Below are 12,120 nucleotides of genomic sequence, written 5' to 3' on the forward strand. Positions count from 1 at the left end.
TATTTTAGCGAGAAAAATTTGCTACAAAGAGTACAATTTCGAAAATTTTCAGGCGAATTGAAAAATTAACGACGGAGCCAGAAATCGAACCTGGTATCTAGAGATGCTTTACCGGAGACCTAATCCACTAGACCACCTAACCGCCCTGACTACAGTGTCATTAATTCCTCTCATCACCTACATTCGAAATTGTTTTGTTTTCATGTGCCTTTGAATATATATATATATATTTGAAATTTGTCGCGAGAGGCACATTTAAAGACTTGTGTAAGAAATGCCGTATAACGAATAGCGGAATGAGTCTATATTTATATAATTGCACAAAAGGACGATGTTACTTGCTCGGAACTCTATTGAGAAGTGATCGTCGCCTCGCCGGTCGAAACGTTGCATCGCAAAGCGTGGGGCCCACTTGTGCTAGGTACTTATCGCCTTGCATAAACAGTCCGAGCTGCTGGCGTCAAGTTACCAAAATCAGAGACGGTCGTCCCAAGTGCGTCCCTCTCGTAAACATGAGCACCGAGAGAAGTCGCCGTTTTCACTTGTGTATTAGACTTGTTGACATGTGCACATCAGACATCTATGTGTGGCTATTAATGTGTGTGTATTATCATACATTACATTATTTTAGCTATTTAGAACGGCTCAGCCGTTCATTTTTGATGATATGAAATACCCATATCCATATTTTGGGGAGAAAAATTTGCTAGAAATGTAGAAGGTACTTTATTTTAACACGAACTTTATTTAACAGATTTAAAATTGTAACGAATATTGAGGTTTCGACTTGATCCGTCTCGTGACCTGGGTAACAGTCGAATGCTTCCAGGACCGCCTTCCTCCGAGAGCATTCCTCAGGGTTCTCGAGTCGAGTTGTTCCGTAGCGTAAACATTCGAAAAGTATTGGACGTAAACATATATATTTTCAAAGGCACACGAAAACAAAACAATTTCGAATACAGGTGATGGGAGAAATTAATGACACTGTAGTCAGGGCGGCTAGGTGGTCTAGTGGAGTGAGTCTCCGGTAAAGCATCTCTAGATACCAGGTTCAATTCCTGGCCCCGTCGTTAATTTTTCAACTCACCTGAAAATTTTCGAAATTGTACTCTTTCTATACTACACACAGTTTATGAAAACTTTTGAAAACTTTGGAAAACTTTTTATAACTTCATTAAACTTTTGTAAACCTTTTGTAAACTTCTGAAAAATTTTATAAAGAGTTTGGAACTTTAGAAAAGTTTTGAAATATTTTGGAAACCGTCTGGAAACTGGATAATTATTGATTTCGACCTTAACATTATTTCTTTCGCTATCTGCGTTAGATAAAACTGAAACACGTGTGCGAAGTGGATGGTAGATTTTATTCTTTACGTCGAGGGGCTTACCACTCTCATAATGACTGTCCCAAGTATGACACCATTGCATATGTATTTCACATATTACATAGTTATTACACTGGTATTACATGTATGGCATAGGGATTACAATAGTATTGCATGTATTGCATAAGTATCCCATAAGTATTGCACGTATTCCACAGATAGTGCACAAGTATTACATACGTATTGCATATGTATTACACATAGTATTACATGAATTACATGACCATTGCATGACTATTGCATACTAATTATACAACTATTACAAGACTATTACATGACTATTATATATTTATATAGATACACATTATATTACTGTAAGATGAGTATTTCTCAGTATACCTATTAACAATGGTTTTTGTCTCACTGTCATTAATTGCATCCCTGAAGTCTTGCTTGAATTACATTAAATAGTTTATTGCAACTATTTTTTTATAACCTCTTTTACCCTCTAAATTTCATAATAAAATTTGCAAATCAACCTTTAAATATAGTAAAGAATAATTCAACGCAACCATAATTTATATATTATAATAATATTCTCTGTATATTTATGCTAATAGTACTCTGGAGAGGTTAACGATACATAATTATATATATTTTTTAGCAATTGAGACGATCTTCAATTAACTTTTAAATCACAGCGTACTCTAACAAATCAGAATCACTGAATACATGATGACGTCTTCGGTCAATTTTCGGGTTGCTCAGAATTAGCTTTATTTGATCTCCTGTTACATAACTTGTATCGTCCACATCTGGAAAAACGAATATGGAGCTCGACGAATTCGTCACTTTTCGCATGAATTTGACTTCATAATCTTCCTCGCAATCTCTGTCTCTTGATTGGATACTTTTAACAACGCCGATGTAGTATTTTTTGGTTTTTTTGGTGAGAAATTCGATCAGCACAAAATTTCCGATATTTGCATCTTTACCTGAAAATTCAAAACGTTGTAACCAGACGTGCAATGATTTCAAATGAAATTTTTTCACAGCAGTATTACCTTGGAGTGAAGTTGTAGGAATAATCTCGAGGATTAGTTTCAAAACTAAATCCGAATAAAAAATATGCCCATCAACTATCTGTGGTGTTGGTAAAGTTCGCATATATCCAGAAATGCATTTGTAATCATGTGACCCCACTGGTGCCGGACGGAGACTAGAACTTATTAATCTATACCAGGTACATAGTACGCCAATACTTTCATTATTGACGTCAGCGCTTAATCTGGAGTATTCTCTTTGTGGGTCTGTTTTTCCAGTTAGATAGACGAATCCAAGAACAAGGCCTACTCTGTATTTCGTTTCTGCCTCAGTGTCTTCTCTAAAAAGCATCCATGTCCCTATACTTATTTCCGGATTCTCTTCGACAGTATTTGATCTAGTAGCTGATTCCTAGAAAAACAATAACATTATACGGAGAACCAAGAAGTTGAAAATTAACACTTTTTGTAGTCATCACAACGACAGGATGTGCCAATGATGGAATCTAAAAAATTTATGAGGTTGAAGTTCGTAACGTTAACGTAACGACACATTATTTGAAAAAAAACTATGTTTTTCAACTTCGTAATTGCTTTACAGAGGCTGTAGTTCTGATGTGGGTTGACTTTGCTTGATTCAAGCCACTATTTATTGATTACTGCATTTCTAAAAAATTCTAAAGTTGCAAAATGGCGATTTTCTTCAAATTGTATCGTCTCGTTAACGTTACGAACTTCAACCTCCTAAAAATTTAGAATCTCAACCAATTGCCGCATAAATTATACAACTCTATTCGTTGGGGTTATACATTTACCATAGAATAATGCTGCATTATATTTTTTTTCTAGGTGTAGGTAGGACATTTTCCGCAGTATTTTAATGAGTCTGGGTCATAAGGAAAGATATTCATTACTTATTTAGGAAGAGTTAATATCAAGCTAATAAGTACCTTCTTGGACAAATGCGGCAGTTCGATTTCTCGTACTCTCTGAAGTCTGTCGCTACTTAAACGGTGCTTGGTTTTATTAAGCAGCCAACAAATGGACGATTTTCTAACGACGTATTCGGCTTGCGACGAATCACGCACGACTGCAAATGGACTCGTTTCATTTAGTTGAACTGTTTGGGTGGAGTAATTTTTGAGTTCCAAAGTTCCTGTTACAGACTGCAACGTAATCATATCATGTTCAAGTTCTGCAGATATAGTGTCTTCATTTGCGCTCTCCGTTTCCTCGCTGATTTCTTCGCTGTCAGATTCGTCGTCTGAGTCTAGTTGAATAGACTTTGCAGAAAAAGGCAGTGTACATAAGATATTGTTGAAAAATATACCAAGGTTCCCGAGATCTTCAATAGCTCGACATTTCGCGTCTTCAACGGTTTTCTGTATTTCTTGATTAGAAGGTAGTGGATATGTGTTGACATTGATTACACTTTTTCTCTCCCTAAATCTTGGAAATATAATATTTTCTGACTCTTCGATGATGATTTCATTTTGTACTTGAATTCTATTGAGACGATGAATGATGTCCATCATGCTGCAGTTGACAATAGTCGAGTACGTGGATGACATTGAACGGACTTGTCGGAAAAAGCTTTCACATGGTTGACTACTATATAAAGATGGCAGGAAGAGTTCTGGTTGGTCCGAATCTCTCAGGCGTATGATGACGTCAATAAGCGTATGAGCATTTATTTCAATGCATGTGTAACAGTTGGAAGTTATAAAATTTTTGCCCAAAGTGTAACTGTCATTTGCCGAAATCCATGCACGCCACATCCTTAAACAAAACACAGAATACCAGATGCTAAATATTCTTTCCAACGGCGTTAATTCAGAATCGATGTATGAAACTACGGTGTTATGTAGTATTTTCAAATACTGACATGTTCCTTCGCTGCCAGGTACTGTATCATTGAGTAATTTTCTGACATTTTCTTGACATATTTTTTGAACAGAAGGGAAATTCATTTTATCCTTTGGGTCCAAGTCAGAATAAGTTATCTGGTGTTTGTCTTTAGATTGTGACTGTATCAATAGTTTCAGGTGACTAACAGTCGCTATATTGTTTCCCATCGGCAGAACAATTGAGTTTTTGATGAAGCGATTTCTTAGCTTTGTACCAATGTGTACAGTATCCTGGCAAACAAAGTACTCACTGCAAAATTCACTGTTGAACCATGTCCAATTTTCTTTACCAAAGAGTAAATCAAGATTCGAAATACCTATTTGGCTTTCAATCCTCATCGCTTTTAACAATCTTGGATCACCATCCGAAGAAAATCCTAATACTCTTATTCCGAATTGCTGACATTGTTCGTAAATAAATTGGAATCTGTTAAGCACGTGTTCGGCTGTGAATTTATTGTCGGTTCCAAATATGCACAGACAAAATGACGCCGCATTTTTTTGTAAAGGCTGTGCCATAATTGTGTACGCCAAAGAAGCAATTGGAATATTTTGCATCGTTTCTTCCATTACTTTTGGTGACGTTGCCATGAAAGATTTGCACTTAGGCATTCCATTTTTATCTGTTGGTAATACCAACCCAATTAATTGGTTAGTTTTTGGGTCATATTGCACGGTGCCAGTAATACGCGTCGCATCTTCGCTTACCCATATGACTAGAGGCAGGTCGGCCTTGATTAAGTAATTTTTCAATTCCTGCAATCGAAGCTGCCCTTCAATGATGTCTGGTCCGTTTTCTAACAAATACCGACTGACAGATGAGGGGGATGGTAGAGGCAAGTTCGCGCATAACGTTTCGTACGACAATCTTCCACCAATCATGAAAATATACGATGCAAACTTTTTCACTGTGCAATCGTATCTGTTCCCGCAAGATTCGGCCTGACTTTGTTTGTCAGAAATTCTCATCAATTTTCGTACTAACAAGTTACTTTTACTGTTTTCATTGACTGTTGGACAAGACTTCGTTAATTTTTTCGATGCCGATTGTGCTAATAAATTTTTCACGCAATCCTTTAATTCTGCATTATATTTCAACAGCAATTCCATTTCGTTCAATGTTGGAAAATAATATGGAATCGTTCTCTCTGTAGTAATACTCTTCACTCTTTGTCGGTAGGATTTGTCACTTCTAGTTCTTAGATCTTTTTTAATTTTTTTTTCACAGTCGGAACTTTTTGTATCTATAGTCTTAGTATTTTTGGTATTACTAGTCAATGGGGTTGATAGAATTTTCTCGGAACAAAGAACCCCTTTTACATTATTCCGAGGTTGAATTCCCCCTGTAACTCATCATTTGTACTTTCAACTATCACAGCTTGTGATCTAACATCCGATTCATCATTTGGCTTGTCACGTGCAGATACTTCGAGTTCTTCATCGCTTTCAATTCGATTTTTCGACCGTTTAGTAGGTTTCGCTTCCGTTTCGTCATCACTCTCAATTTCTCTAGTAATATGCCTTTTTCCCCTGCTTTTTTCAATTTTAATAATATCCCTTCTTATTTCAACGGGTGTGACTAATTTCACGTCTTCGATAATTCTTGGTAAATTTTGGCCGAGCTTCTGGTTCTTGTTTGCGATACTGTCGCTCAAACTAGCATTTGTATTCCAGTTATCATTGTCATTGGTGCCTTTATCGAATACATCCGTAATAAGTGGTTGAACCTCGGGTTGAACCTTTTTACAACTAGAAGTAAAAGCTGTAGTGTTAGCGACGACGTTTTTGAGAACATTTGCTGTATTTTTTTCCGCCTGACCCGATTTTGTATCAATTTTATTGCTATTGTTATGCTTGCGAGGAAATAAATTTTCCTTCGAATTTTCCACAGGGTTCAAAGTCAAATGTTTTTCCTTTACGTGCTTCATAAAATTTTGACATACCCAACGAGTTTTCCTCGGTACTGATTTCCCGTATTCGGCTTTATGCGCGGTAATTTTAGTTTTACACAGGCAACACGATATTTTCCCCGAATAGGTAATTTCTTCGTCAACGTCTTCTTTGACAGATACCTCTATATACCGATTTTTAGGGCTTTCTAAATAATCTTTGAAGGTTTCTTCACCATCTGGTTGCTTAGAAAACCAATTTTTAATGAGCATGTATAATTGATCTTCTTCACTCAATAAGTCCTGTGATTTTCGTGACTGTGGATCTGATTTTTTTCCCGATACAGCTTTTAGCGTTTCCTTGGTTTCTTTTTTTGCTTTGATGTTAGTTAATTTTTCATTAATATCCTGTTCGGCCGTAGCAAAATGGTTCAACCCCTTTTCTATAATATACTTCTGAATTTCGAAGAGGCAAAACCTATGTCCTCGTAGTATGCGGAATTGTTCAGGTGTATTACTGTAGATACCGAAGAAGTCTGATTTTGTGTAACCATCTTCGCCTAACAATCCCAGCATGTCAGTTTGGGCAAATTTCTCCATTTCTAGAAAGGCTTCGCTTGAAAGGTTTTTCAGAGCGGCCGCTGAATCGAAACCCAGACAGGTGAGGAGATGCTTCAGGTACAACGGTGGATCAACTCCAAGTTCCTTCCTAATTACGACCCAAAACTTTTGTTCTTTAACATTTCCAGCGATGGTCTTCGCCATACTCTCCTTTTCTGCCTTGCTCGCTGATTCCTCCATGCCTAACTCCAAGCTAGTTTTAGATCAAACATCACAGTTACCTGCTGACATTGTGAATGTCAACTAGAGTGATTGATTCCAAAATATAGTACAATTTGTGACACTTCTGGAATGAACAATGAGTAAGGAACCAGGACAAACTGATAGAGATCTGATTTCTTAGAACTTTCAACGAAATCGTATGTTTTCATGAAGTCAATTGAAAAACGCATAATTATTGAATCTATTTGGAATTTAATTGAAATAATTGATAGTGTGTCACAATTTTTGAGCACTTGTAGATGATTCTGTCCTGCACTATGCGACAGTTAGGATTTTTCTTTTATTTTTCATTTCATAAATTGGTAGGTGGTAAAAAAATTAGGTCATATTCTTTCTTTTCTCTTGGATTGACGCAAACTTAGAAGCAATACAACGGATCGGAAATTACAACAATATCACGTCACCCATGCTAAGGTATATTTACTTATATTTATATAACAAAAACCGCTGAAATTCAATTGCCTGTAACTTTTGTACAGGTCAGCAAGAAATAATTGAATATTTGCCAGATCTAAGCGACAGATTAAATTAAGTACGTACCTTTCCGTCATTCACGTGTTGTAGCCGGCAGACTCACACAATCAAGTCGAGAAATAACGGTCCATAGGTTATACAAACAGTTGCCAATACGAATTTCAAGGTTATGTCACGAATCCGGTAAACACTGTAAAGCGCATGCGCTTGGTACTGCGCGCGCAGGTATTACATGACTATTACATGCTGTATTACACAGGTATTTCATGGTATTTCATGACTATTGCAACCACCATTACATAATATTACACGACTATTACATGGTATTTGCATGATATTGCATGACTATTACAGGGTATTACATAACTATCGCACAGTATTACACGGCGTTACACTACTATTGCATGATATTACACGAATATTTCATGGTATTGTACTGAGATTACATACCATTGCATGGACATTACATTTGCAGCTGTCCCAACTATTACATGAGTGATAAACCCCTCGCTTTACGTATGTTACGTTCTGGGAAGAACATCGCGAAAAGTCTTTTCTTCACTGTGTGATTTTCAACTTTAAGTTGATTTACAAACCTTGTGATCTTTAGGTTTCGGTAGAATTTCTCGTGCAGCCTGTCTCGGTCTGGAATTTTGTCTTGGGCCGTGCCAGCTATCACTATGCGGGATAAACTTCCGAATAGCTATGACCTCCGATTTGGCTGAAATTTTGCACAGACCTTCTTTTTAACGAAATAAGACATTGCCTGAAAGGATTTTTGGCTACTCGCAATAGTTTGCGAAATATCGAATTTTGAAACTTTATACATTAACACGTGCGTTTATATCTATATCTATCGAGCACGCACTTTTACAGGGACTGTGCACACTAATACACTCTCACCAAAGTGAGAATGCGTAGTCGTGTACATGCATACATTTTTCACCAATAAAGTTTTCCCCAACCAAAACAATAAACCCAAATAAACAAACAAACTGTAATGTTTTTTTTTCGTTTTTTTGGACTTTTTTGGAGTTTACTCCTCAAGAAACGATTTGAGTTATAAGGCCCGGTGTTACGTTCCGAGAGGAACTTTTCGAGTCGATTCTGAGTCGCTGCGTGATTTAAATTATTCTGCTGACTTACGTAGTTGTTGTATGTAAATCTCGGGAATCCGCTGATCAGCTCCTCAGATCTTCTCCTTCAACTCGCCTACAATTCTGAGAGTTTGTTAGGTAAGACTCGTGCCAACCATCACTACGCGTGATTGAAACAATTATTTATAACAACGCTTGGGTTAACTACACATTTATTAACAATCTCCTTCTATTTCTCAATGATAGGTTTACAATTGTGGTACAAACTGATGTTGATCACTATCGGAGTCACCAACTGTTAATAAGTCTCGGAGGTTGTGAATTAATTATAATGTGATTTGATTCTAGGATCTCGGTAAAGTTTTGATCTGCTCTCTATGATGTCTGAATCTTCTCTTGTGTTCTCTATGATGTCTAAAGTTCTTCTGTTCTATTCTGTTCTCTGGAAGGGTTGAATTGGAGGGAAAGTAGGAGAAGTTCAAAAGGAGTCGCGGTTTCTCGCGGGTCTCGGATGATTGGTTAAGGATGATGAAATAATTGGGGGTATGGTTTCTGGTTAGTGCATGAGATCTCGGTGGTGGATTAGCGCGAGGTGGTTGGTTCAGGGCAGCAAGCGGCGAAGCACTAATTGGTCTTATCGTCATTAAAATGAAGGTGCTATCCTGAATTCTGAGAATGAGGGTTTCTTTCTCTGTGAGCTATCCATGATTTCCCTTCCCACATTTCCGGTGTTTAGTCTACTCGCTTATCTTAACTATTGCAGGTGTTTATTGCGGTTGAGATCGTAAATCAAAAGGCTTTTTGTGAAAGCTAATGTTGAAAGGTATAACGGTTAAATGGGAAAAAAAGTATATATATACCATATATGTTACGAACTTGACTGATGAACTAACGATCAATCTAGCGTATGAGAACTATCGATATAAGAATTTGGACGTTACGATGGTAACTATGTGTGTTGGTATTAATCTACGACTATTGGTAGGGGCACGTAAGGCTCTCTTATGGTAACTGCACGCTGGTAAAGTAGGGCGCAGAGAGGGTGCCGCCGTTCTCACTCAAAGTAAGCGAGTGCTGTTATACCGACGTGAAGTTTCCATAATTCGATTACTTCTAAGAGTAAACATGATAAATCATATAACATATTACATAAAAATTGTGAATAACTTAAATTTACATAAAATTAATGATGAATTATGATTACTTGAATAATAGTAAAGCATAATGAACAAAATATTGATTAACTAAATATAAGTGAATATGCTTAGAGTGAATATAGTAGTGCTTGATATCTGATATTTATGATTATTCTAACAATAAGAGTATGTACGATTAAGGTAAGTAATATTGATATAAATGCAAATTATTATTCTATGATTAAGACATGAATTCTATAAGGTTTGAAATATGTAGTGAATATACTTAAGATTATTCATTAAAATTTTTTAAATTTTATAAGCTACTCTGTGAATTATTACAGTTCTATGAGATATTTCGGTATCATTATTATATATATGTTATACTCTATGAATTATTCTATGAGTTCGGATGTTTTTGTGATCTGAGGTTGTTCGTTTCTATAAGATTGATTGATTTATTTTGTATTTAAGATTTTGTATATTTCCTATTGTAATATAAATTTCTGTGTTTTCAGTTTTGTCGTGGGTGGGAGTCACTGTTTGAGGAGTAGGAAAAGGGTAGTCTTTTGTTATTGGTCAGTCTCCGTCTGGGGGCTTGGTCGGATCTAGCCTATGAGCCTATATAAGGGTCTGTCTCGAGGAGTTTATCATAAATTTCGATTTGAGTTTCTTGGGGTAAAAGAAAAATTTTCGCTTATTTAACGCATAATCAAAAAAAAAAAACGAAAATGTTCAAGGTGTCCTTCACGGTGAAGAATTTGAAAGTGAGTTTTGAGTGTTTTAGTTTTATTTTAGAGTTCATTTTCGGGTTTCTGGATCTTGATTATTTTACTTGTTTGGATCATTCTTAGATTTCGTGATTTAAGAATGAATTTGTGCTTGTATTGCTGATATGGTCTACGAGTAGTGTTTCGATGTAATGTGTGGTGTTAAGTTCGATTTTTCTTGATTGTTTTAGCCTAAAGTTTCTGGATTTATTGAAATTGAGGAGATGAAGAGGTGCCGACTGCGGAGGGCTGAGTTGCGCTCGGAAATAACGTATTTCGCGATGGCATCGGAGTCGCCGTGGGGAGGCGACGACTTTGTGGATGATTTTGGGATTAGGTGGATGATGGAGGGCCGGTGGCGCCAGGACAGTCCCCACGATGACTGGTACCACCCGGCGTGGTGTTCAGCACAGGGATTATGGTCTATTTACTTCCAAAATTATTATTAAAAAAAACACATAAAAAAATTTTTATTAAATAAACCTAGTTTCCCTATAATTTTATCATACCTGATTGGTATTTTGTGTTGGAACTTGTTTTCCTTCCTGATAGTCTATAAGTTAGTCCGTAAATTAGTTTCAGGTCTTAGTTTTAAGAGAAAACGAATTGTTATATGTAAGGTCGTCCGTCAGTTCTGTCCTGATACATTTAATTTGATTCTAATATTCCTGATGGATTCCTCTCTTCTGAATCTTGTGGTAAGACAGAATCCCAAATTGCACCGATGAGCCATATGCTCCATCCGTAAACTGAATGTAACGCATAGCCATGAACTAAAGTGTCGATTGAAAATTTAATTCCTCTAAATATTACCCATGCCCCTAGTAAAGTTGCATGAATGTTCCGATTGTATTGATAAAATTGTAAACTTCTCCCCAAGCTTCTTCCAGAGATCTTTTGATTGCTTCTTTATCTATAAGTGAATTGACAGATAATCCGTGATCAACTGAGATTTGACCTGTTGCTTCTCTGGCTATCGTATTTAACACGGCTGGTTTTTCTACTGGAAACATTATATTTTCACGTAATTTTTCTAGATCTGTGTTTGAATAAATTCCGCCTGTCGCGAGATTTTCTGGCGTAACGTATTTCCAAGATTTCTTTGTATTTGTAGACATTTCATCGCGAGCTATTGCGGGTATTAAATTTGGTGAGGTACTGTACCAAGCATTGTTGATATTGAACATCGGTGATAAAAATACGTTGCATTCAATTTGGCTTCTTGATTTTACTAAGATGTGAGTTCTTGGTAGCATAAATAAACTTTCGTTGCATCTATGAATTGGAAGTTCTTGATAACATTGGTTAGTTTTCCTCGTTCTAACGTCTACTGGTACGCATTTCGCTACACGTACTATTTCTCCTGCGATGTAAGCGATATATCCTGGCTGTTTCATGAGATGGAATGCAAATTCTGCCGGTGGTAGTGGAGCTGTTGAGAGTGCGGTATGTTATTACTTTATTTTCTAATTTGCACTGTTGCAATATGGCGTCGTTATGTAGAGCAATGATCTGATTTCTGACGCGTCTTTCAAGATAGATTAATTTGGAATTTACGTATGTAAAAATATCCATATTCCTTACTGTTATACCGTTAATTTCTGTAAAAAAGTTTCCGGTCATTTTATCTGATATG

The 12,120-nt window shown here is 36.6% G+C and overlaps 2 protein-coding genes across 6 annotated transcripts in view; one reads left to right on the forward strand and one right to left on the reverse strand.

The window, feature by feature from the left end:
• The window catches only part of LOC124179660 (glutathione S-transferase 1-like), a 97,278-nt gene that overhangs the window by 23,728 nt on the left and 61,430 nt on the right, over positions 1 to 12,120 (forward strand). The gene's annotated exons all lie outside the window — the stretch shown is intronic.
• Positions 1,400 to 8,000, reverse strand: LOC124179400. Of its 4 annotated transcripts, none has more exons than XM_046563835.1 (4): positions 7,548 to 8,000; positions 3,319 to 6,978; positions 2,390 to 2,780; positions 1,400 to 2,320 (listed from the first exon to the last, which is right to left on the reverse strand). In XM_046563835.1, the coding sequence occupies exons 2-4, from the start codon at positions 5,383 to 5,385 to the stop codon at positions 2,016 to 2,018; spliced, it is 2,763 nt and encodes a 920-aa protein (XP_046419791.1). In that variant the 5' UTR covers positions 5,386 to 6,978; positions 7,548 to 8,000; the 3' UTR covers positions 1,400 to 2,015. The 4 variants fall into 4 exon arrangements, with proteins under 4 accessions (XP_046419791.1, XP_046419879.1, XP_046419714.1 ...); XM_046563923.1 differs by lacking the exon at positions 7,548 to 8,000 and having other exon boundaries at positions 3,319 to 4,147; positions 4,593 to 4,716; XM_046563758.1 differs by having other exon boundaries at positions 3,319 to 8,000.

Source organism: Neodiprion fabricii, chromosome 1, assembly GCF_021155785.1.
Source record: "Neodiprion fabricii isolate iyNeoFabr1 chromosome 1, iyNeoFabr1.1, whole genome shotgun sequence".
Taxonomy (NCBI): Eukaryota; Metazoa; Arthropoda; class Insecta; order Hymenoptera; family Diprionidae; genus Neodiprion; species Neodiprion fabricii.